Source organism: Lingula anatina, chromosome 1 (assembly GCF_051362555.1).
Source record: "Lingula anatina isolate TDL-2025a chromosome 1, LinAna3.0, whole genome shotgun sequence".
Taxonomy (NCBI): domain Eukaryota; kingdom Metazoa; phylum Brachiopoda; class Lingulata; order Lingulida; family Lingulidae; genus Lingula; species Lingula anatina.
The window spans coordinates 61,949,005-61,973,745 of NC_141767.1; the positions used below are offsets into that span (position 1 = coordinate 61,949,005).

At 35.3% G+C, this 24,741-nt stretch overlaps 4 protein-coding genes and 1 non-coding gene across 8 annotated transcripts; 3 read left to right on the plus strand and 2 right to left on the minus strand.

Annotated features, from left to right (window-relative positions):
* Positions 1-88: 88 nt before the first annotated feature.
* LOC106154598 (uncharacterized) lies at positions 89-9,571 on the minus strand. The gene is made up of 16 exons (XM_013528997.2): positions 9,348-9,571; positions 9,105-9,235; positions 8,706-8,801; positions 8,384-8,554; positions 7,966-8,065; positions 5,831-7,488; positions 5,438-5,677; positions 5,209-5,284; positions 4,830-4,946; positions 4,517-4,712; positions 4,233-4,283; positions 3,163-4,058; positions 2,733-2,830; positions 2,176-2,313; positions 1,649-1,906; positions 89-1,442 (listed from the first exon to the last, which is right to left on the minus strand). Exons 1-16 carry the CDS (start codon positions 9,376-9,378, stop codon positions 1,269-1,271), a joined length of 4,431 nt encoding a protein of 1,476 aa, XP_013384451.2. The 5' UTR covers positions 9,379-9,571; the 3' UTR covers positions 89-1,268.
* A 178-nt stretch (positions 9,572-9,749) lies between these two features.
* Positions 9,750-17,448, plus strand: LOC106154607 (uncharacterized). Its single transcript, XM_013529009.2, has 18 exons — positions 9,750-9,911; positions 10,375-10,495; positions 10,738-10,913; positions 11,150-11,226; positions 11,474-11,604; positions 11,835-11,885; positions 12,066-12,138; positions 12,288-12,367; positions 12,808-12,957; positions 13,145-13,262; positions 13,493-13,663; positions 13,925-14,083; positions 14,532-14,603; positions 14,739-14,870; positions 15,125-15,850; positions 16,086-16,147; positions 16,312-16,379; positions 16,533-17,448. The coding sequence occupies exons 1-18, from the start codon at positions 9,860-9,862 to the stop codon at positions 16,571-16,573; spliced, it is 2,460 nt and encodes an 819-aa protein (XP_013384463.2). The 5' UTR covers positions 9,750-9,859; the 3' UTR covers positions 16,574-17,448.
* Positions 12,606-12,676, plus strand: LOC112041750 (small nucleolar RNA SNORD31). The gene has a single exon (XR_002886336.1). It is a non-coding gene; the product is annotated as a small nucleolar RNA SNORD31 (small nucleolar RNA).
* LOC106154397 (group 3 secretory phospholipase A2) lies at positions 17,233-19,922 on the minus strand. Of its 3 annotated transcripts, XM_013528743.2 has the most exons (5): positions 18,820-19,922; positions 18,479-18,583; positions 18,078-18,156; positions 17,756-17,860; positions 17,233-17,625 (listed from the first exon to the last, which is right to left on the minus strand). In XM_013528743.2, exons 1-5 carry the CDS (start codon positions 19,057-19,059, stop codon positions 17,366-17,368), a joined length of 789 nt encoding a protein of 262 aa, XP_013384197.2. In that variant the 5' UTR covers positions 19,060-19,922; the 3' UTR covers positions 17,233-17,365. The 3 variants fall into 3 exon arrangements, with proteins under 3 accessions (XP_013384197.2, XP_086860227.1, XP_086860231.1); XM_087004101.1 differs by lacking the exon at positions 18,479-18,583; XM_087004105.1 differs by lacking the exon at positions 18,078-18,156.
* Positions 19,923-20,044: 122 nt separating this feature from the next.
* LOC106155453 (dehydrogenase/reductase SDR family member 11) lies at positions 20,045-24,629 on the plus strand. Of its 2 annotated transcripts, none has more exons than XM_013530319.2 (7): positions 20,045-20,256; positions 21,164-21,367; positions 21,582-21,676; positions 22,318-22,450; positions 23,177-23,269; positions 23,790-23,855; positions 24,063-24,629. In XM_013530319.2, exons 1-7 carry the CDS (start codon positions 20,125-20,127, stop codon positions 24,102-24,104), a joined length of 765 nt encoding a protein of 254 aa, XP_013385773.2. In that variant the 5' UTR covers positions 20,045-20,124; the 3' UTR covers positions 24,105-24,629. The 2 variants fall into 2 exon arrangements, with proteins under 2 accessions (XP_013385773.2, XP_013385782.2); XM_013530328.2 differs by lacking the exon at positions 22,318-22,450 and adding an exon at positions 22,092-22,221 and having other exon boundaries at positions 20,050-20,256.
* Positions 24,630-24,741: the final 112 nt, after the last annotated feature.

Below are 24,741 nucleotides of genomic sequence, written 5' to 3' on the forward strand. Positions count from 1 at the left end.
ATAAATAAAACAGCATGGTCGAAAATAAACACTACATATAGACTAGTAAAGGTGCTATTTGTGTTAAAACCACATCAAACAAGCAAACTTCATTATCAATAACAGTTTATTGAGAATTGATACACTGTACAATTTCAAAAACATTACTGTATTACCTGTTTAATGTTTGTAAAAATACTATACATGACTATATCATACAGAAAGGGGGATAAAATGCAATTGCCAAAAAAAAAAAAAAATTGGTGTAACTCCTAGTGAGAAAAATTCATTCATTAAAGTATCTCCATTTCCACTGTGTTTCAGCCCAACATTGTACAAACAAATAGCAAGTTTGTGAAGCCATGATCCAGTGCTCCCTACAGTTAGATAAACTATGACATGGGCTTGTTAAAATTTAATGACATTTTGAGCAACTTTACACAGCTTTACATTCATTTATATATAAGAAATGCCTACACCATTTCTGCTAAATTGCTACACTAGTGTTTTCACTCTGTATACACATATCTACAGTTTAAAAAGGTAATCCCTTGATATTACTCATGGTTAACCAACCATGCTGCCAAGAAGGATCCATTTTGGTGTTTCCTAGTTATAGCCTGTTATAAACTGCCTGTCACAGTGTTTGATCCTAGCTTTTTTAATGTGGCAGCAATTTTGAATTCAAACTGCAACATGTGGGCTGCAGTGCAACCTTCTCAATAATGGCCATAATTCATAACCAAACAATGTAAATATAGTACCATTTCTGAAATAATGTAATTTACAACTAAATGGTCTGTACAATAAAAAAAGTAACTTAAATGCCAGACCAACAAACTTGTCTTTCAAATTTGTTTTTCAATCTTATTTTAGAAGATAATAATTCTGTATAATTGAATCATATACACAAGTATAAAACATAAAATGACTATCTGGGCACACATAAGATTGAAGATACATTTTGAACAGGATATTCAAAGCTTGGGCACAGAGCAAATCTTAACAATGTTCACCATTTTACTTCTTCATGTTGTTGGAAGTTATTCACTTTCCTTAACAAATGCAGAAATAGCAACACACTGAAATTAACACTATATTTTTATAAACTGACTTGCATAATTCTCATACTAATACTACATTGATTTTGTGATTTCAAATAGCAGTACACATAATGATATTTATGAGAAGACCGATGAGCTGCCTCTATCTGTATTTTTACAATCACTATCACTTTAAGATAGTCCCTGGAGTGATCATTATGATAATATCTCCTTTATTATGGAGCTCTAGTTTAAGCTGCCTCTGCAGTTTGGTGCACCACAGAAACATGGGATCTTCTGGTCTTCCAGTGGAAACTTGTAATCATAGGTGATCTCTTCATTCATGTCAATGTCTCTCTTGGAATAGATAACAATCTTCTTGCTTGTATCCACTGTGATAATTTTAGCATAGCAATTGGGCTGAAATGAAAACATATTCCTCAGTAAATCAGTTTGCAGTTTTTATGGTTTGGATTTTAAGTTGGGATATTAAGATATTAAGTAAAAGTAAACTGGTAAACAATGGTCCAAGTGTTAACCTATTAGCAATTTAATTGACAAAATTAGATTTTGTAATCAACACAAGTTTATTTCAAGAAAAATACATAATAAGCAGCTGTACTTACATTACAACTGTGATTAATAAATCTGGCCAGATTGCCAGTTTTGGTTGCATCTATAATGGTCTCATGATCAACTCGAAATAGGTATGAGCTTCCTATACCCATTTCTTCATATTTCTTCTCTCGTAAATCAGCAACTGATTGCCGGATGGCATGACCCACATATTCTATGACCATCTCATCAGCTGCAATAGGCTCCAGGGCAAACAGACCCCAATCATGAATTGTGCTCTTGGAAAATCTCAAGTTCTTGATACGGAACTGCAATAAAGGGGGAATACTTTGATTCGATTGCAATAATGGTTGTTTAGATTATAATTAAAAATTATATGTTTTTTTAATTCAATATAATATTAAATATTTTTATATTTATCCTAAATGATTGACAAAGGTGCAGTAGTATACAGAAAATGAACAAGACTAATATAACTATTCAGTAACAGTTAAATATCAATCTCAGAAACACAAACAAGAAATTTATAGATTTCAAGGCAGTATATCTTTTAAACACTGACTGACAAGAGGTTTACCTTCAATTGGTTAAATTTCAGCAAATCCCCTATCTCCAGATCTCCCATTGTGGTTAGTAGTCTCCTGTTCTCTGACCTGGCCTCCCTAGACAGCTGAACTTGCTTCTTCACTTTATCAAGGGTCAAAGACCCACCATCCTGTAGTATACCATAAATACAATTTCTCATGATATAAAATTATGTAAGTTAATTAATTCAACATTATCTAATGCTATAGAATAACTAACACCATTTTTTTACAAGAGGGACCTTTCAATAAAAACGTCCGCTACCGGCCAAATTTCGAACACCATGTTTGTGTTTGTCCTTTACTTATACTTGCACTTGGGTCAATGAGGAGACATTAATACAATTTCTCAATACTGCCAATTGTAGCATTTCAAATTTAAAAAATCTAATTAGTACACACTGAAGGAACTTATTAATCATCAACAGTGTCTGATATTGTCAATAGCTTGCTCAAACAAAGATAAAAACTCTTGCTAGCAATATTTTCACATACAAAGGTCAATGTAGATATAGCCATGACTCCCTTTATATAAAATAAAAGAACTTACAGGAGCAGCTGGCTGACTGGAAGCACCACGAGCAGCACGTAGGAATGCTTTCTTTTCTTTCATTGTCATCTTATAGTAACCTTCTGTTCTTGCAGAGCCTGAAGTGAAATGATAACACTGGTAAAACTGTCATTACCATAGTTTAGTACAGATAATGAAGCATACACTCTCAAACACTAAATGCACCTTTCCAAAAGTGCAAGAACTGCAGGGTGGCAGATATCATGAAGCAAACTGGTGGACATAAAAAGTAGCTGAAACCATGCACCCTCCTCCACACATCTATATAAAAACATACAAACTTGTTGCATTTTGTGTTAAATGTTTTTTTTTTTTTTTTCAAAGGATGATATGAACTTTCAGAGCAATCAATTGTTTGACACACAACAAAAATTCTGTTTAAATATATATTTATATACATGTACTGTACCTGTCTCGTGTATCTTTGGCATGTCATCATCTGTTTTCCTCTTCTTCTTAGGCACCACAGGGTCTGGGATATTGGTCAAAGGGTGTTCAACCCAATGAGTGTAGTTCAACCAGAAGGCAATCTGTGGGTTGTCAATCCCAAGCATTTCTTCATAACTCCTTTTTAAATAATTAACATCTTCTGCATCAATACCTTTCCTGAATATGTCATACATAAGCATTCTTTCATCCATCTGGGCTCGTGGCTTGAACTTTGGTTTTGGTTTTGGGGGACTTGGCGGAGGCAAAAGATTGGCAAGTTCTCGATTCCTGCGAGATTTCACTATATCTGTTATATCCCTAAGTTTCTGAGCTCCTTTCTTTTCTGGCGCAGACTCCTTCAACATTTCGCCTATAACAGACTTATTTTCTGTCACTGTCAGCTGTTCATTTTCTTTTGTTTTATCTTTATTTCTTACTTTTTTAACTTTTGGTTTAGTCTTTGGATGGAGACAGTAGTTGTGCTCTATAAACATACTCAGCGGGATAGTTGGTTCCCCATCACTCTCTTCCGAGGAGGAGGAGGAGGGCTTAGATTCCTCTGGTACCTCAGACTCTGTAGGTTTTGCAAAATAATCATGTTCTGAGATAATCTGCTGCTGTGTCTCATGCTCCTTTTGTTTCTGAGACTCCCTTTCTTTGACTGCCATCTCAACTAAAATGTCAAAGGCACCCATGTGGTCCTCCTCTTCCCCAGCCTCTTTCTCTTTCTTCCCCTCTTCATCCTTACTGGCATCCTCTGCTTTATCTTCAGAAACTTTTTCTTGGGATTTTTGGTCTACTGTCTTAGTGTGTGATGGCAGTTTTATTTCTGTGCTTTCTTCTCCTTCTTCCTCTTTTTCGTTTGCTTTGAATTCCCTACAAAAGCATCCAGTCATATTACACTTCATTTGAATAAAAAATGTTATACCTTTGACTTAATACCTAGATGAGCAAGACAGGTGAAACTTTTGTTATAATTTATCTTCAACCTCACAGTTGGATACTTGAAACCTTCATTTTTTCAATCTGATGATTCAAGTTTTTACTTACTCTTCTTTTCCTACCAAGTCTTTCTCTTCTTCTATATCTTCTTTATCTTGTCTGAAATTATCAAAGAAAGCAGGTACAGCTTTAAAACTTATTTGATGCAAGTCCAGGTCCCTAAAATAATTTACTTCTACATTCAAATGGATGAAAAGTACAAATAATCCAAGGTCACATGTATGGATTACAATGTGGATAAGGCATTATATTGTAATACTTTGAGTTTCCACTTTCAGTAAACATGAATGGTTGGCAAATCAGTTTGTTTTCAGTACTTTAATTTATCTTACTTTTCTTTTCCTTCATCCACAGACTTAGCCTCCTCTTTGTCTCCCTCTTCCTCTACATCCACAACTGCTGATTCTTCATCTTCTTCCTCCTCCTCTGCCTCATCATCTGACTCTGCGCCCTCACTCTCCTCACTTTCCTCCTCCTCCTCATCTTCCTCCTCTTCTTCATCACTGCTGCTGCTAGCATCCTCTTCATCTACAAAGCAAGAAGTGAAATGCAGCATTTACTGTTACTAATCTTTTGATAAATGTCAATAAAATCATCAAAAATTAACACTACTGAAGTTGAAACTTCTATAAAACATTAAATTACCTTCCGATTCAGCTTTTGACTCAGCATCAGATTTATCTCCTTCACTCTCACTATCATCTGCTGGCCTTTTGATCCTACTTTTGGCTTTAGATGAGTCTGATTGGGTAGAATCAGCATCTATTGGAAAATTATATTACATATTATGTTACAGACATTCAAATATTGCTTTTACATCAATTTAAATAATTTTTAATTGGGAAGTTTCACATTTATATTGCATTCATTCCAAAAGAATGTATTTTTTGGTTAAGAAAAACACTGCATTTCAAAGATTAAATGTTCTTGTTGCAACGTAAATTTCAACTAATATACATAGATATCATCAGTTCTTTCCCGCCTTCCTTGTTTGATCTTTTTCAAGGAGTGTCTAAGCCCCTACCGGAATCATAGTCTGCTTTCCTGCTGTCCTGTGTCTCATCATCTTCAGCTTCAACAGAGGGTGGTCTAAACTTCCGCTGGAAATAACAGAGGATGATAAGGTTTTAACTTTTTAACTTTTAACCTATTTTTTACTGCAGGAGGAGCTAGAAGACCTCTGGTAGAGATTTACCTTTATTTATTTTTAACAATATTTTCCACTTGACTGTGAGGTCTGTACATTCACTTACCCTAAATGAGGGCATCTTTGGAATTCCAGCTCTTAGTCCCAATAGCCCACCCATTCCGAATCCCCCAGGTCCACCACTAAAGCTAGCACCAAAGCTGCCTTCCTGCCAGCGATTTGAGGAATCAAAAAGAGAGGACAGTGCTGCCTCTTGCTTCCCTCCAGATGAAGCAGTTGTCTGCTGTGTGGATGTGCTTGGTTTTTCGGTACCTGGGATGGTTTTCTGTACTTGAAGACTGGACTTCTGAAATATAAAAAAAATTATATTGTCACACATATTGCCACAAAAGATATCCATCCTACCAAGAAATAATTACGAAATGTTTAAACAAGAGTAAATCTTAGATCTCAGCAGGCGTCCATAAAATATGCCAGATGTCATGATAAGTTTGCATACCTTTAACTCCGATTCTTCTCTGTCCCACCAACATTCAAAATGTTTAAATGCAGAATTTTCCACCATTTTCCTTCCGAGATCCTTTTTCATGATCTGTTTCAGTTCAGTAATGATTTTTTCTAATCCCTCATGAAATATTTCATCTCTTGGATCTGTTATTTCCCCCTCTAGGGGACCTTCCATACAGTTCATGTTGCCAATGTTTTGCCCCATGTTAAAATTGGACGGAATCTGGTTTAGATGTTGGTTATACCCAGTAGGGCTTAGCATGCCACTTTGTGCATTATTCATGTTAAAGTTACCATTCATCATGACATTCATGTCTGAAGCAAAACCAGGTCCCATGCCAGGATTCCAGTTTCCCATCATAGGGGGTATCATGGGATTGCCCAAGTTGGGTGGTTGGAAGTTCATCATGGAGTTTGGCATCATGGGGTTGAAGGCAGACATAGGTCCTGGAGGGGGAACCGTAAGGTTGATGCCCATATTGCTCATATTTGGAGGCGGGACTGACAGATCTGGGACAACAATTGGATTGACTTCTATCTTTTCCTCTCCACTGCTAATTGAAGACACACTCATCCTGTCTTCATTGTCACTGCTGTCCAAATCCATATCTTCCCCTTTACTGTCCTGTGTCTCCAGCACAGACGGACCTGGAGGAATTGTGGGTGGAAGCTCTGGGGCCTTAGAAATTGTCTGTTCTGATTCTTTCCTCTTACGATGTTCATATGAATCAATATGTTTAGTCCTGTCCTCTCTATTACTACTCTGAGAAGAGTCTGAATATGCTGCCCTGTCACTGCGGGAAGGCACAGGAAGAGGGGGTGGAGTATGTGAACGAGGGGTCTCATCTGGGGGAGGAGGATGTTCCCCTCCTGATGAGTCATCTGGGCTACCAAAGGAAGCTCCCAAGTCTTTTGACTGTTTTAGCAGCATTTCAATTCTGGATTCCAGACTTAATGATTTGGGTTTCTCTGGTTCTGGAGATTTCTTCCTATGCCTGCTACTATGCTTTTCCTCACGATGTGTATGTCTGTCATGATAATCCTTGGGGGGCTGCTGTTGCTGCTGTTGCTGAGATCTATTGAACTCCCTGTTGTATTCATTAAAACCTCCAAAATTTTGATTTTGCATAGGAGCCTGCCCACTTTGCATATCAAACTGCTGTTGTGGTGGAGGCATATCATAGGCAAAATTCTGCCCACCCATATTCATGTTATACATGTTCATATTGTTTACATTGTGCGAAGCAGGCGGAAAACGATCAAACCCTTCCTGGTAGCCCATCATAGGTGTCTGCTGTGACAAGGGGGTGAATCCCAAATCAGAAGAAGTTTCTGAGAAGCCTAATTCCCCTTGGCCAACAGAGTAACCACCACTTTGGGAGAAGTCTGAGCGTCCTGTGCTATAGCCAACGTCTGAGTGGCTTCCTGCTGGTGTTGTGCCATATGAATTGTTAGAGGGTGTAAAATCTGCCCCCTTGCCTGTGGAATTATTATTGAAGCTTTTTGATGATGATGATGATTCATCACGATATCCCTTGTCATTCCTTGAGTGATTGCCTGAATGTAGAGGGATTTCTGGTGTGGCAGGTCTTGGTTCAATCCTGGGTTTATCTGTTGTCAAGTCCTCAATCAGCTTCTGCCTTTCTGTACCTGTCAAGGTAAAAGAATACTTGAAAGTTTTGTTATTAAAGACTGGTAGCAGCAGTGAAAGTTTTACACCACTAACCTGATAGCAGAATGCAACCTTACACCATAAAGCAACATAATATCTTTAATGAATGTCAATATGCATTAAATGATACTTGATATGAATAAGCACTGTCATTTGTAGGAGTGAAAATATTTTTATTGACTTACACCTTTTAACTGTACAGAAAAACATTGATTTCATTTATGATTGATTAAATGTTGTTTTTTTTCCTTGATGCAACAAATACTTATATGATACTTATAGATATATTTGATTAATATTGAAATGAGACATCTGTATTCCACTACTCTATATCAATTAACAGGGACAAATACCTCTGAAAACTTCAAACAAACAAACAATGTGGAAGGAAGATGGGATATTCACAAGCAATCAAATCACTGGGGATTTGTTCACTGAATGATAAAAATACACACCCATGGTATCTACAAACACATTCATGATATTTCCCATCTTTGATGTTTGGTCCAGCCTGCTGGCACATATTCTAGCTGCCTTGGTAGAGGTGAACATGACCTATAAGAAAACAACTAAATTAAATACAAACTGAAATAGTGTGACTGTGTCACCTTTGTTTGTCACAATATTCCTCCCACCAATTTGTTATAGTAGACAGATGTTGTGTTTTATGCCAAAGACACCAAGTTTTCATCTAATAGAAAGCAAAGCTAAAGTCTACATACCCTTTTTTCTTTTTATCAAAAGGGATGCCACTGTTTTTTTTTTATTGTTGTCTAATATCACATTAATGTCCATTATAAAGTAGAGTCACTGAATGCATACAAAAAAAGAAAATATTGCATCTAAATCCTGCACGACAAATTATCTGTATACCTTAGCAATTCCCAGGTGCTTTCTGGTCTTTGGGTGGTAGTAGATCTTACACTCTTCAACTACCCCAAATGACCGCACCATGCCATCTAAGAATCTGTTGTCAATGTTGTCATTTAGGTTTGTAAATGTCACCTCTTTTGGTAGTGGTATACCAACATAGTATTCATCATACTGGAAAGATAAACAAAATGTGCCATTCTGATCCATAAGAATTAAAATTTCATTTGGTTAAAAAAAATGATAATCATATCATATGAACTTACAATATAGAAAATCCAACTTCAAAATCAACCATAAGTCCATAACTACCCTACGTACAAACCTTAAACTGTGGCACAACAAGATCTGCTTGGTTTATTTTTGTCCACAGTCTATTCAGCCTAGGCCTTGGGTCTCTTACAAACACTGGTGTTGGATCCTAAAAATAATTGTGCCACAAACTGTCAGAGAATGAAGTATCAAAGGGGTTAGAAACAGTAATATTTCAAGAACAGCTCTGCAAAGGTAAAACTGAAAAAAGACTGCATGGTCTTTAAATGCTCCTAAAATATACAAATTCAAAATTTATATAAGTTGTGGCCATTTCTTCTTTCTTTTACATGTAATTTCTTATCTTAATATTTTGACTGTGTTATTTATTAGTTCACTATACACAATTTTGTCTAGAAAGAACATCCTTGTCATATTTTGTCCACTCTCTGACCTGGGTATATATTCTTACCCCAGGAATTACACCTTCAAATCTATATAATTTCTGTTGCCCCTTGTGCAACACTGGGTCTACAAGTAATTTGTAGTTCCTCCTTTTTCTTTCTTGAGAACCCTCGCCAGGTCTGCTCAGCCCATTGATATCTAAAACAGAAATAAAAGTAAAAATAATTATCAGGGCATTATATAGTACATCAAACCGGTTGGATATGGCAACGAAAACACACAAATGCTTCAAGTTCTTGGTGATGCTCACTTGGTGCTGAGTGTTTCCTCATGTGTTCCATGGCGATCAAGCAATTGTACAAAAGATCAGACACTTAATAAAAGTGGGATCTGTAAACAAGAACTGCTCGGGGTAATTCATACAGCTCCTCCATTCCAAAATCTCCTGTAAACAGCAAATAGGTGAAGGTTCTCTTGAATCTTAAAAGCGGACATTATATTCTGATTCAATCCCACAATGCACTTTGTTGATGAATTTGCCGAGTTCATTTTTTGTCAACATTTAGTTTCGTACATATCTTGGGGAATATTTATGACTTCTATTGAAACATTTTATTATAAAATATCACTAAAGATGTTTTATTAATAAAGTTTTATTCATGGTTAACATAGTTTAGCCCTATTAAAAATTCAATTAAGACACATTGATAAAAACGTCACTAAAAATGTATTTTCAACTTCGTTTTTAATATTTTTGCAGAATTAACACACGTGGATTGCAATTTGGATTAGCGGTCTCAGTTATCACTTAGTATTTTTGCGATGAAAAAAGCAAAGAAGTTCGTTTCTTTGCTGGTAAATAGGCTCTCTAAAGGTACTTGATTGACATTAAACGGTTGAGAACGTTAGAACCTTTTGTCGCACATATCTAGAAGTGTTTGGCCCGTGTTCATTAAAACCTGACATCTTAAAAGGCAGCACATGAAAAATATATACGTGAAAATATGTGTAATTGTAGTCTAGTTCACTGTAAAGGATTAATTTTACATTTTTAAATAGTTTTTTTCACAACTATGTGGTACTATCAGTAGAAGGGATACCTATGAGTTGGTTGCAATACTAGTAACTGCCTAAACATCGGTATCAATTCGCTGCGTATGTATTTCACTGCATAAGTCGTTTTAAAAGATATCTTAAGAGGGTGAAATGCAGCCTATCTAGGATTTTTTTTTTTTTTTTTTTTTTTTTTTTTTTTTTGCACCGTAGAACCATCAAGATTGTTCAGTTTATGTTTTTGATATTCACCCTGGAAAAACTTATTGAAAATCCTCTTTCAGAAAACTTTGATGAAAGTGAATGGAACAAGGTATTTCAACAAGCTGTCCATGATCTACCAGATGGAGCCTTGAAGACAACCTTGGAAACCCACCTTGAAAAATACTTGACTCTTTTTAAAAAGTTGGTAAACAGCTATGACATAACTTGACCTATAAAAGAAAATTATGAAATGAGAGTTTAATTATCAGATGTCAATTTTTATCACTACTAGCCAGTACGTGTAGTTTACCCTAGGCCTGGAAAGTCCCTTGGGTTCATTGGAATGTAGTATGAAATTGAACAAAGATATGATGCTTATAGAGATATATTACTAGCTTTATGCAATAATATTGTTTTTCTTTTTGTTTGTTTGTTTTTATCAGGAAACTCTTTGACGTTCATCCTGATCAGTCAGTTGCTGGAGAGAAGTCTCAAGAAAAGGGGATATATAATGAGCCAATTGAAAATCTGTATGCCTACAATCTATATCTCCAAAAGGGGCAGGCCCTGAGTGAAGAAAGTATCAGCACACTAGATCCTCATGAAAAGAGAAGTCTGTGTAAGTGTTAAAGTAAAGTGGATGCCACTTAAATAAATTAATAACATTCTTAATTTGATTTTTTTTGATGGCATCCTGATCAGTAGTTATGAAGGATTTGAAGATTCAAAGTAACTTTTAATTCTTCAGCGGCTAAATGGTTGCTGTATCCAAGGGAAGTTATATGTGAAAGGCAGCCTTTTTCAAACAGTACATTTATAGCATTTTGGCATTTTAAAATATAGTCTTTTTTTTAGATTTAAATTATCTGGCTAAGAAGTTTGATGATGAAGATGAGACACAGTTATTCAGACTTGTCTCTGAAGCAGGCAAGGTAGGACATATTTGTTGTGATAACACAAAATTGAGTTAAACTGGACATAATGGATAGAATGATAGTTCTAGAAGTCTTACATATGTACAGCAAGTCTCAGAGACAAGTGTTAACATTAAATAATCGCAACTTAGATTTAAGCACCTACTGTCATTCATATTATTCTGAAAAAAATAGCAATTTATTCCAATCTCAGAAAATTTGTTAAGATCATATTGTAATGAGTTTGTTTAATTTTTTTCTCAAGCCTATTGCTTCTGCAGAAGGAGAGGACAGGTTCCCCTGGCTAGGAAACTTTAGAAAATTATGTCTTGTAACCCTGAACAGGAGTAGTTCTAATCCCCAAACTCTACAAAAACTGATGCACATATGCCTAACGTAAGTTATCTTATATATTAAGTTATCTAGTGAGTGAATATTTTATTGAATTTCTATGAATACCAATTAACATCTTGCTTTACTTATGTGGAAGAAAGGGGTGTTAATCAGATAATCATAAAACAATGTTTGAAATTTACAGATGTAGAAATGAACCAAAGAAGAATGTCATTAATTTGATTGGACAATTTTTGTTCATATATGTACTTAGAAAAAGATTTTCTTTTCAGAAAATTAGGAATATCAGTTGCAGAGTGTATTGCAAACAGAAAACACCGAGGGTAATGGTATTGCATATTAAGCTTTATATGCAAAATAGATTATACAAATTTTAAATATTTGTATTCATAATTATGCAGTAAACTTTGCTTTAGAAGTCCTTAATTTAGATTGGAAAATTTACTGTTAATGGGCATCCAACACTTGAATGCAATTCTATGTATGATATGATTTTCTTGCAGTGGAAAGTCCTTAAGAAGAGAAATTTTGAACCTTTTGGTGTTCTTCCATTTCAAAAATAAAGATTTAAATCAGGTAAGACATTTCACAGCAATAATTGCAATTATTTGTGACTTGGTTTACATGTTTTTTAAAACAAAATTAGAATTCACATATATTTCTGATTAGCATGGCTTGTTTTGTTTCAGTTGTTTTACTTATGTTTTTACTTGTATTGATTTCAGTGTTTCGATAAGCCCTCCTATGCAGACTTAATGGCTAGCTTATTGAGCTTGTATGTAGACCTCAACTTGGTGTTAAACAGGTACATTAACTGATATAATGTGTTGACTGTTACCAAATGAAGAATTTATTATAGATATTTGATGTAATATGTAAGCATTCATATTTAAAAGGTTTTGAAAATGCTTGGTAAAAGAATTGTAATATAATAGCATGGTAACATAATGTTTTAGAGAGACTTCAATAAGGTATTGGAATGAATAACTGAAGTAATACTTCAATGATTTTAAGAAGAATTTAAGATGATGATGCAAAATCAGATTATCTGTGATGATATGAATACCGCCCCAGTCTGAACTGAAATGACTGAATGGTGATATCTGAGCCTGACGATTTCTATTATGTGCTGTCTTTTGCTTTCTCCTCTCTCAAAAATGAAAAGGGTGTAAAAGTGCAAATTCATTTTACAGTGTCTGTGCTGTGGTACATTTTTCTCATTAGCTTAATTTGTCTTTTCTTTAGGAAAGTGGAGGAGGATTTTGAACTTGGTGAACACATGGCATTTGTTGTGCATTTCTTGTTACCAAATTCACCTGTACACTACCTAGATGTTATTCTGCAGTTGGAGGCAGTGGAAGAAATGGATAAAGATGTGATATTACCCCTCTTCAGGTCTGTTTTTTTTTTTTTTTTTTTTTTACACTCCAGGTTTTCAAGGTGTTGTAAAAGATAGGACTTACAAGAAGTAAATTGATTGTTGCTACCAACAATCAATGCTTTTAAAGATAAGTTTTCAAATATATTAAAAAATATTGATATTTTGGGGCTAAAAAAGGTAAGACCCTTATTTTAATTCTAGGAAGATCCTGTCAAGTCCTCCTGCTAAGGAGACATGTGCATGGTACTCAAAGTACATGGTGGCTGTTCGCTTTGCCATGAGAAGTCTAGGAGAAGTCAATATACAAGAAATACTGCAGGTACATTTATGCTTGTTTGTGTTGTAAAATATATGTGTACTTAACAATACTGGTACAATGTGAAAAGAAATTGAAGAAATTTGCTCATCTTAAGGCTCATCTTGACAAGAGCCCTGTCATTTTCATAGAGATTTGATGATTTGTGTTGTAGTGTTCAATTAATGTAGATGTATGATTTTATAACCCTCCATTTGGGACACTTTTCAGCATATCTTAATGTGGTTTTTTAGGTTGCCCAAAGTATACCAGCACCTCCTGACTTCATGGATTGGCTGAGGCAGAACCACGCAGTTGCTGTTGACAGTTTGCCAGAAACTAAAAAGTTTAAAGGAATCCACATAAGTCGATTTCTGCTGAATCCAGCTGAAGCAGATGAGGAACTGCTGGAAAAGTTATTGGATGTATGTGTCTAGAGGTTGTCTTCAAGTTTGACTGCACTGATATTTTAGTTGTCTCTTAACTCCATGTGTGCTTTGATATAATGTGTATACTATATTAAAAAGAATTTACATGGTAACAGTGATAATAGTATATATCTATCATTTGTTTTGCTAAAAGTAAATAAAAGGTTTGTGTGTTTGATGAGAAAAGTTGTATCTGCTGTCACTGTGGTTGTAGTTTTAACATGATTAACTTGTTAGATGTTTTGCTTCTTTTTATAGATAATGACAGAACAGCATGTCACCGAGAAAGAAAATAATAGCAGTGTAGATGGTGAGAATTCAACTTTGCACAAGGATGATCAAGGTGCAACTGCAGACCAGGAGCTCACCTTCTTTGTGGATACTACAGCTGACAAGAAAACTGCTGCAGAAATGCAGGTATTAAACAGTGTAATGAAATTTGTGGCATTGAAGAGAAATCTATGAGCAAAAACAGAAATGACTAATTTTTTTTATGCAGACTTAGCAAATAATTGATGGCTGCACAGATATATGTTGGGATTTAAGATTGTATGGAGTTAAAAAATTACACACCTTTCTACCTGTAAAAATATGAGAATATACCACCCAGTCTGAACAAGATGTGATTTAGATTTCACATATTATATAAGATTTGTTTAAAAACAAATATTGATGACTACCAACACAAGATCTTCCAATTATTAGAAATTTGAATATTATTATGGTTTGTCTGAAAATCGTTTGATATAAAAATTTAAGTATAAAGTGTCTCACTTTCACTTTGTTATTGTGGTAAGAAATGAGTAAATGATGTAATAGTTCATTTTACTAATTTGTAAATTCAGCTGTATTCTAATTTTAACAGAGGGAGTTTCAATCTTCAAATGAAGAGACTGAAGGATTGGATAAAGATGAAAGTGATTTGGAAGTGATGGAGGTAGATATTAACATTTATTAGTATTTGATAAGTATAAAGTGTCTCACTTTCAGTTTGTTATTATGGTAAGAAATTAGTAGATGTAATAATTCATTTTACTAATTTGTAAATTCAGCTGTATTCTAATTTTAACAGAGGCAATTTCAAACTTTAAACGAAGAGACTGAAGGATTGGATAAAGATGAGAGTGATTTGGAAGTAATGGAGGTAGATATTAACAGTGTGATCCTAAACATGGATTCTGAGTCTGAAGAGGATGTGGTGTTGGTAAGTGTCACTTTTTGTTATTTGGACAGTTTAAAGCTCTTTCATGGAGGTAATAGATCCGCACTATAAACATAATTAAGAATTCGATACAAGATATTTTGGCTGGAGAAATGCTGGAGAAAAGTTTTATTTCAAAATAAATGCAGTTTTTTTTTATTATGCATAAGACACAAATAATTCTATGTTTCACTTTAAAACACTTTTGGTTTTCTTCTCATTTATAAGGTGTGGTGTATAATTTTTAATTTTTGTAGTTATCCCGAAACGGTAGTGAATTTGGAGAAGAAGAAGATGTGGAGTCATTAACCACAAAAGAAACTGTGAAAGATTTTATTGACACTGGCTTGGAAACTGTACCAGACTCTACCTCGGACATTGAACATACTGCTACTAGACATGTTGCTTCACTCCCAGATTTATCACAGCATTTGAAAAAGATTGAACATTTACAAGAAAGAGAAGAATCGCCAGAAATTGAGATTCAAGCAGAGATTAAAAGAAATCCAGAAAAAGCATTGGAGTTATCTCCTAGTCCTATAAAAAGACGGTTAAGACCACATAGTGCCATGAAAGGAACAAGAAAGTCTGAACGTCCCAAAAGAGAAATGACTAAAGCATTGGTCAGTATGTCTGGTGTGGAAGGTGCTTCTGGCTTACAGGTGTATGATTTTACATCAGATGTGGAGTTGTCACCAGCAAAGCTGAGAAAAACTGATACCAGTGCTATAACCAGATCATTGCCAGATAGTAAAAATGAAGTATCTAAACTTGACAGAGAGTCCATTTCAAAAAGTGTAACTGCAGTTAGAACTCTAAGATCAAGAACTATATCTGAATGCTCTGCTGCCAGTTCCAAGGCTGATAATATGGATATCACTATATTGGATTATAGAAATGATTTGCCAAAGCGGCATTCCAAAAGAACGAGAACCCCAGTGAAGCCGAAAGAAAAATCAAATGATGAGGTCTCAAAAATGAAAGTGAGTAGAACTCATGAAAACGTGCATTTATCATTTAAAAAGACGATATAAATGATTCACTTTGTCAGATTTCATCTTGTGAAATAAGAATAAAATATTTAAAGCACAGTTTCTCTTTAAGTGACAAGAAATTGTTATCTATAGCCTTCTACGTACTATTAAGTTTGTATTTTATACTGGAGGGCATTTTTAAAGTGGACAGTTTATTCAGTATAGTAATATTTTGGTATTTCAGGGTTCCAAAGACGTTATTCCTGTAATGGAACAAGTGGATAAATCCGATACTGGACAGCCAAGGTATTTTTTTTTGTCAAAGTGTAGTATCTTTATAATGTTTAGGTAGATTTCTGTAACTTTTCTTTTTAACAAGATTTAAACACATTTTATGAGCTCAGGCAACAGTTTTGGCTTGTCAGTTAACTATTTTTCGTAGTAACTGATTTTTCTGTACATATAACTAGGGAGAAAACATCGGAGGGCCACAGAAGGAAATCCGGCATTCCACCCGCTTCTCGTAGAAACAGTGCCAGTGAGTAAATCATGTTGCTTTTCTGAGTACAGAAGTATTTTGATAGATATTAGACGCAAGGTATTTATCAGTATTGAACAATACAATTTTCTCTCATTTAAATCCGTCTTATCTGTCTGATTTTACTTATTTTTGTTCCAATTCTCATTTCAGAATATGTCCTGCGATCCTCCCAGGTTGATGGCACTGAGTAAAGGAAATTGTGTTGAGATTTCTTCTGGCATGGGTGAAAGTTTTCAGAATAATGCCCGATTTCAGGGTTTTCAATCTTCACTTTGATACATGTTTTTCATATGGTCTTTATGCAGTGAAAAATTGCAAGCTACGTTTTCAGGATTTTCAGTTTACAACTTTCACCCATGTAATTGCACCATGTCAACGCACTACATCCAAACGTACGAGATCAGTGCATGGCATTCAACATAGAATACCCCCCTCTTAATTTTTTTTCTTTTTCTTAGAACACGTTGTTGTAATTTATATTTAAAACATTACTTGTTCGAAAGCTAATACATTTATATCATTGTAAATATATTTGCTTTATGTTCATTAAGTGTGGTGCAGCAGTCACATATATACCTGGTGATATATGTGGTGCAGCAGTCACATATATCACCAGGTGTTTCTTGCCTTCAAATTATTTTACAGAGAAGTATTTATAACCTGTTTGAGTTAGACTCACGGTAGTGTAATAGATTGTTAACATATTGCCAGCTACTTTATCTTTCCAACCATATGAACATCATGCCAAATAGGCGAAGATGAGTCTTCAGCAAACGCATGGATATGAGGTGCCGTAACCATGTTTTTAAAACAAATTTTGACCAGTAGCATACAAGATGAGAGAGAGAGATTATAGCCAATAAATTTATTTATCATTAATTCTGACGACCGTACGTATTTGCCATTAAATGAATTCTGGTTTACGCGTACGAGGGCAGTCTTTCAAGGAATAGTACTTCGAACTACCAATGTCTTGAGAATGATTAAAAATTTGAAACTTGTTTTCTCACTGCAAACTTGGATTTTTCATGTCTTTTGCACTTAATAAACCAACGATCCCAAGAAACACATTTTTGTTTTTCCTTCAATTCGAAACAATTAAATGAGTTGAAGAACACGTCTCCAACTGTTTTTGACATTTCGCTGTCGGTTCTCTTCAGGCAGCTTCGGAAAGCATGGACGCATTTACAGCTCGGAAGCGTATAGTTGTCGTAGTTGTACAACTCGTGTGACCTGCTGTTACCTAAAGTAATATTTAATGTTTATATATTAAATGACAGAAATACTTTAATAACAGAAATCTGCCAAATCTGTACTTATTTTCTGTTGTGTGGAAACAATCATTTAGATTTTCTTAAAAGTTCAACACGTACCTGGGATGATATCCTTACAGTTGTGTAGAGCACGGCAGCATGCGTCCGTCTTTTCATCAGAAAGCTTAGCTTTTGGATCTGGACGCCGCCCGCACCACCTGGTTCCTTGAGAAAAAAGTTAGATTATCTAAACCAAATGTAATTTTATTTACAATGATTGCTGGATTGTTGTTTACGTCTTGTGCAACTTTGGATTGATGATGTACTGGTGATAACCCCAAAACGGGGAGGGAACCTTAACCTCTATAGCCGTGAGCTGACCGCTCCCAGAGACTGTTAACGTGGTGTAGTTGTAAAATGGCACTGCACGCAATTACCATACCTTGGATTTTCGAGTTCAGCAATTGCCTGGATTTAACTTGCCGTGGAACCGATGATGGGTCATTTAACAATTTTCGTCTCTGTCATCAAAAACAAAATGATACAGTTAGTTATTTGCGGTTAGGTTTTCGGTAATTTTTTAATCAACTATCGGAATCTGAACTGGCTCAAAGAGGTAGAAGTCCCGTTAACTTCCCCTTATAACAATTCATCAAAAATCCAGCTGTTTTTGGACACCATTTTACACTTAAAAAGTTGAAAATTCGCGAAAAGGAGGAAAGTGCCCTTTTCTAGTATTAAATTATTTCACTATTAAATATACGCATACAAGACTGACTTATGGCTAACGTCTTTGTAATTTCTCTCATGTTAAAAGCAGCTGATGATGACAGTATGGTTTACCATATCCCGATGGAATTTATTACATCTTCTCGCCAAGCGCAGAACGTCCATTTCTAACAAGGTCTGATGTTGTAGGGATTGGACGTTTGTCTGGTCAGTCAAACTCTGTGGAAGTGTTATAAAACTTAACGTTTTAGAAGCAACCGAGGAACAGCACATCTAAGTATGCAGTTCATTTTTATGCCAGTTTTACAGAATATTGTTAGTTTTCTTAAAATGTTATAAACAGTTGCTTGACAAATATTTGTGGCTTCTTATCAAAATTGCTACATTTCACCTCTGTTTCATCTACATTATGTTATTTATGTTATAACCTATGAAGGTGAGCACCGATACGATACCTCAGAAAACAGTATGTTGGCCAAGGTGGTGTTTGCACGCATTACAGTACAGTCTACCAGCTCATCTTTGGCAATGAAATACGCTGTTACAGTGTTAGCTCCATTGCTGTATATGCGAACGGTAACCTCGTTATCTTCACTCAAAACGCGCATTAAACTTCTCTCCGTCTTACAGAAACTTTGAGGGAAGAATACTGCCACGAAGAACGCCACTGAAACAATCTGTTGACTAGGTAACATGTTTAAAGTGCAGAATTACCGGTATATAGTTCTACACAAAGACTAAAGATGCACGTGGGACAGGTGTGTCGTTCTCAGCCATACAAGCAACCAGGGTTTGGGTCTTATTATTTGCAGAGAACGATAAACCGGTCATTGCGCTATGGCCCAAATCTCCAAGTGCATGTTGTTGCATTACATAGGCTTACATATAACGGGCAATTACTAAAAGATTTTATAAAATCAATATTATTTCACTATAAGAGCATTTCAGAAGTGGTTCTAAATGGTTAATTCTTTTTTTTTTTTTTTTTTTTTCAGATGTGATGTCGTTTTTTAAGTATTAAAAAACAATGATGAAAATGCGACCATTGCGTTCTGTAACATTTTAATATTGCCCTTTTTAGGAAGGGATCAAACATATAGGCCTAATGTAAGGGCCTATGTGAGATCGTAGTGGAAAACAGGAGCGGATTCAGGATTCTTTGAAGAGGGGTGGCCTGCAGATGCGAAGCCGACTCTAACCCGGGTACCCTACAGGTATGTGTGCTGATGGTTGAGTCCTACCTTACTCATAGCTCCGTCGACGGGAAAACTGGTTGGCTTACAGGAGCGGACAAGAGATAGGCCTAGTAGCTATATAGCTATGAGAGGTAAGATGAAAATTAGAGTTTCCACCTCACGGTACATGGAAGTGCAAAATGATTGTCGTTTTACCTTTTGAGGCATTTGTTTTCATGCGTAAGCACAGTGTACATATTTTTTAAAAGTCAAAAGGAGTGGTGACGCATAAATTTCGTACGTTTCTACAGAATTTTACTATCTACAGGTAGAGAGTGGTCCTAAACTTTCACTAAATGATATAGTACGTGGTATACTTCTATTATATGTTTTTAGTCTGTAAAACAGATAAAAGAGACTAGCATACAGAAACCATATAGCATGCAGAAAACGATTTCAATGAAAACACATAGGCCTAAGCATTAAAAGACGTGGTCGCAGCTTGTCTTGATAATACACGCCCATAAAACGTACGCAAGTACTGCTAGTACACGAAGTTCAGTTCACAACTTTGGCCATTGGGCAATGGATCGTTGGAAGGGAAGGGTAGCTCTGGTGACTGGTGCTTCAGTCGGTATAGGCGCTGCTATTGTCAGAAAACTTGTCCAGCATGGAATGAAGGTGGTGGGGTGTGCGAGAGGCGTTGAGAAAATACAGGTACAATGATCAACTGTACCCTAGTCAAGTACCGGTAGTAGTTTTTATTAGCGCTTGTGTAATTTAAGGTTACCATGTGCTTAATTTAAAGTTATCTTGTGCGGGGTAGGCCCTTGTAGTCAACGCAGAAATGTAATGAACCACTACTAGTATGCAGGGACTGTACCCCAGATTGCTGTCCGTTATTTTATCTTGCAGACACATAGGGCATGGGATCGATAACACAGTTTACCCAGCTACTTAACGCTGACCTTTAAAATGTATTTGTACTAAGCAATATGTGGATCACTACATAAAAATATATACTTTAATTCTACTTGACTGAAAATATAGGCTGCGTCAACTCATCTTATATCTACTACTTGTAGAAAACTGCATCATTTGTGATGACGTTTTATTCAGCATGGATGTAATTTTCACATATCCCTATCTTTAAAACAGGCATCTAAAAAGTCCATTGTGCATTTTGCTATATCAAAATAATTACATTGTAGAATGGTAAGAAATAATTCACTAATGGGCTCTGGAGCTGCAATGCCCAGTATACATGTAATAAATGGATCTTAGTGGAGCATAACAGGGGCATATCATCAGGAAATGGAATACATCTTTGACCAAACACATGTTGCACACCATGCACAATTTTCTTTTCTACCAGTATATTTTAGGGTTCATGTGTCTCCTCCTTTCTATTGGATTCTTTTATTGTGCCAGTAACTACCAGTGAAGCCTACATTTGTGAGAATGACAGTAATGTAATATTTAATCAGGCATTCAGTATTCACATGTAAAATTAACTGAATTGTTGCTTACTTATTTTTCTTTTATGCAGGCCAAACTGAAGAAAAAGACAGCAGTTCAAATGAAATTATTCATTTAAATTTAAATGCACCTCCTTTTACTTTAGGCCCTGGCAGATGAGCTGAAAGATATGGATGGGACTTTGCTACCAATCAAATGTGATCTCTCCAATGAAGAGGAAATACTGTCCATGTTCAAAACAATCAAACAGACCTGGGGTGGTGTTGATGTGTGCATTAATAATGCTGGTTTGGCACTCAATGCACCATTACTCAGTGGAGCAACAGAGCAGTGGAAAACTATGTTAGATGTAATACTGATTTATAATAGAAGCTAGGTTGCTAAGTCTTTTGAACAAAAAGGTTGTAAGCATAAAATACCTAGTTACAGCGGAATTCAATAGTGTTTTCAAAACTTATCATTTTCCATTCTTTCAAATACCTGTTGCAGTATTTTATTGTGTCTTTAGTTTTGTTTTTTACATATATACTTGCATCATTGATATTTAGTTTTATTTAAACAAGGTCAACATAATGGGTCTGTGCATCTGTAGCCGTGAAGCATTCAAATCAATGAGAGAAAGAAAGGTTGATGATGGACATATAATACTTATAAGCAGGTAGGAGATCATGCAGCTCACCGAGATTACATGTGTGTACCATAATCATTTTTTCAAAGCATATTTTTTCATACTATGGTAGGAGATAAGGGTACTCCATACTAGAGGCCAGTTTAATGATGAAATAATTTCCATGCAAAAATCCTCGCTCACAGTAGAAAAAACTGCTATAAATTATCCAGGGACACACTGATATCTGGGAATATCTAGTGAAAAATCAATCTGTGGTCCTGGTAGAGGGTAAGGTAGGGGTGCAAGAGATCACATAGGACAGTATCATACACATTTTAATGGAATTTTAACATATGGATCGAGGGGGTTACTTAATCCTCTTGTTTTTTAAGCAAAACACTTTATTCATGATTACATGTAATTTCATTACTGAAGAAAATTATGTTTACGCCAAATATTTCAGTATGTCGGGACATCGTGTTATACCATCAGCAGCCATCCATTTCTATTCAGCCACCAAGTATGCTGTAACAGGCATTCTTGAAGGGCTGAGGAATGAAGTCCGAGCTCTGAAGACCAATATAAGAATCAGTGTAAGTGATTGAATATGATTGATTGGGAAGGGAGGACAGGTGGCAAGATTTTTAGAAATCCAAACATTGACTTTGAAATTAACAATTACATTTCAGTATGGGAGCATATAGGTTAGTTCCTAACACTCCTCAGCTTCACTTTTATGCAGCCACAAAGTTTGCAGTACGTGGTATACTGGAGGGGATGAGAAATGAGTGCAGGGCACTGGAGTCTAATATCAGGGTGTCTGTAAGTTTATATGCTTTAAAAGAAAAAAAATGCCATATGCAATCACAGAAAAAGATATAATGATTATATTTTCAAAAAATTGCCAAAAATGCAGTGCTAGAGTTAGGAGTTTCAAGTGAAAACACAGATGAATAATTCTTCTTTCAAACTTCAGAATTCTTTTTTCTTGCATGCTGTTTTCATACTTTCCCTCTCTCAATAAACATTTGAAGATCTTCCAAAAAAGAAATTTTCCCAATCATCTGAAGTATACTCACTTTATTTGCTGTCATTGATTATCTTACCCTATGTATTTACTTGGCCATGCAGGAACTAATATTTTGACTTTGAATTACACAGGAGTTGGAAATCCAGTCAAGATTCTATAAGAAGACCAACTCAGCTGATTCAAAATGTTCTCATGTCTTCTCATGTGATTTAACAATGCCCCATGTGGATTAATTGTTAATCAACTGGATAAAAACTGACAGTATGGGAGAAGTCTCAATCAAGAGACTAAAAAATCCCAATTTCAGTTTCATGCATTCCACTGTTGTTTTTTGGATTGAAGGTCACAGGGCTATATCACATGGCAGTGGGTTAAATTTGTTGAATATAAAGGAATGAATTTATGAAATCCAGCTTTTTGTTCTAATGCATCAAATGACTGTGACATAGATTATGATGGGAAAGAAGGCCACAAGGAAATGGAATTTTAATAATCATTTAATTTCTTCAAATATATAGGCAGTCAGCCCAGGTGTAGTGGAAACAGAATTTGCATACAGGCTTCATGAAGGGCAAGAGGAAAAGGCGAAAGCCATATATTCCAAGGCTCCTGTAAGATTTTTTAGTCCTAGCCATGAATTTTGAGTTCCTCAAATAATAAAAAGTCATAAGTTCAAGTTGATCGATGTTTTGCAGATTTTGCAACAGTATGTTTTATTGTGAAGTACTGAATACTTAAATTAAAATTTAAGTATTGACACTGTAATGTTTAAAGGGATGACAACTCTGCATTTTGGTGGAGTGCCATAAAACATTTTCTTGGGGTTAATTTTCACATTTTCCGATGGTTAATGAATCTGTACTGACACTTAAAGTTAGTCAAGTGGGTTTTTTAAAAAGTGTTTGGAGGTCCTCATAGTCTGATGGCAAGCACAGATTACACAATAATTTCAATAAGTGACATTTTTGTGGTGAAATGGAGCTTATTATTATTTCTGTGTTGTTTACAAAGTATCATTTGTGAAATATGAAGAGTTGTTATCCCTTCAAGATGAATGTGAAGTAATGCTTAACTTTATGTAAACTGTAAATACAGTGCTTCTCAACATCTTATTGTGCACATCAACTTCAGGTTCTTCAGGGAGAAGATATAGCAGATGCTGTGATCTACGCATTGTCTGCACCACCACATGTTCAGGTGTGAAATAGTTTTGTTATTTATAACAACAGTCTCTAAGTTATCCAATTTGTTCTCAAGGGATTCTTTCCATTTTGAATTCATAGTGATTTTTCCTCAAATGTTTTTTGCTTTGTGTGCATGCACCTGTGGTTCTCCCAGTACATTCAGATCAGATTTTGGCAAGATATTTTTTTTTGTTTAGTAACATTAAATTTCTTTCCTCAGGTCCACGACATTCTCCTACGTCCAACATCACAGGTTTCTTAGGGACACCAATTAGTCATCACCAGATGAACGGATGAAAGTGGAAGGATAGGTGGACTATCTAGGAATACATTGATTAAAACCTTTACACTAATTTTTTGATAAAATTTTGTAATTTGTTGTAGAATGCCATTTTAAAAAGCTTTTAGACTTATTTTTTTCACATATTCCCATTCATCACTTCAATATTATTTTGAGCAATATTTGCTGTTTGTGGTACATTGTGATATGACATGGCAGATTTGTCTGTGGATGATGCCCTGTGTTGGACGGTAACCATTTATCAGACGTGATCATGAAAACTTGGGACTGCGCTTCAGTAACAATTTCAATTAACATTTCTTTAGAGTGCCAATTGAAAACTTGGGACTGTGCCTCAATAACAATTTCAATTAACATTTCTTTAGAGTGCCAATTACCATTCATTACCAGCTGGGAGGCTGAACAACTTAGTCTTATTCTTTTTAGATTTAAATCACTAAAAAGGCATACTTTCTGATTAATTTGAATAAACTACCTCATTTCAAATAGTGTTATTAAGTCATGTATAGATGTTAAATGAGCACACAAACAATACGTGGTGCCTTGATATGAAACCAGACAACTTTTGTGTTTTTAATCTCCAAATACTAAAAAAAAT

Bases quoted from the DNA above. Each gene is read 5' to 3' on its own strand.
- LOC106154598 (XM_013528997.2), bottom strand. From the start codon at position 9,378: ATGGAACACATGAGGAAACACTCAGCACCAA. The intron at 8,555-8,705 runs GTTTGTACGTAG...TTATCTTTCCAG, and splicing joins TTGTTGTGCCACAGTTTAAG to TATGATGAATACTATGTTGG. The intron at 4,713-4,829 runs GTAATTTAATGT...CTTGCTTTGTAG, and splicing joins GTCAAAAGCTGAATCGGAAG to ATGAAGAGGATGCTAGCAGC.
- LOC106154607 (XM_013529009.2), top strand. From the start codon at position 9,860: ATGAAAAAAGCAAAGAAGTTCGTTTCTTTGCTGGTAAATAGGCTCTCT. The intron at 9,912-10,374 runs GTACTTGATTGA...ATCCTCTTTCAG, and splicing joins GGTAAATAGGCTCTCTAAAG to AAAACTTTGATGAAAGTGAA. The intron at 13,263-13,492 runs GTACATTTATGC...GTGGTTTTTTAG, and splicing joins ATATACAAGAAATACTGCAG to GTTGCCCAAAGTATACCAGC.
- LOC106154397 (XM_013528743.2), bottom strand. From the start codon at position 19,059: ATGTTACCTAGTCAACAGATTGTTTCAGTGGCGTTCTTCGTGGCAGTA. The intron at 18,157-18,478 runs GTAAACCATACT...TTTTGATGACAG, and splicing joins ATAAATTCCATCGGGATATG to AGACGAAAATTGTTAAATGA. The intron at 17,626-17,755 runs GTACGTGTTGAA...ATATTACTTTAG, and splicing joins CTGTAAGGATATCATCCCAG to GTAACAGCAGGTCACACGAG.
- LOC106155453 (XM_013530319.2), top strand. From the start codon at position 20,125: ATGGATCGTTGGAAGGGAAGGGTAGCTCTGGTGACTGGTGCTTCAGTC. The intron at 22,451-23,176 runs GTAAGTTTATAT...TCAAATATATAG, and splicing joins AGTCTAATATCAGGGTGTCT to GCAGTCAGCCCAGGTGTAGT. The intron at 23,270-23,789 runs GTAAGATTTTTT...CATCAACTTCAG, and splicing joins CCATATATTCCAAGGCTCCT to GTTCTTCAGGGAGAAGATAT.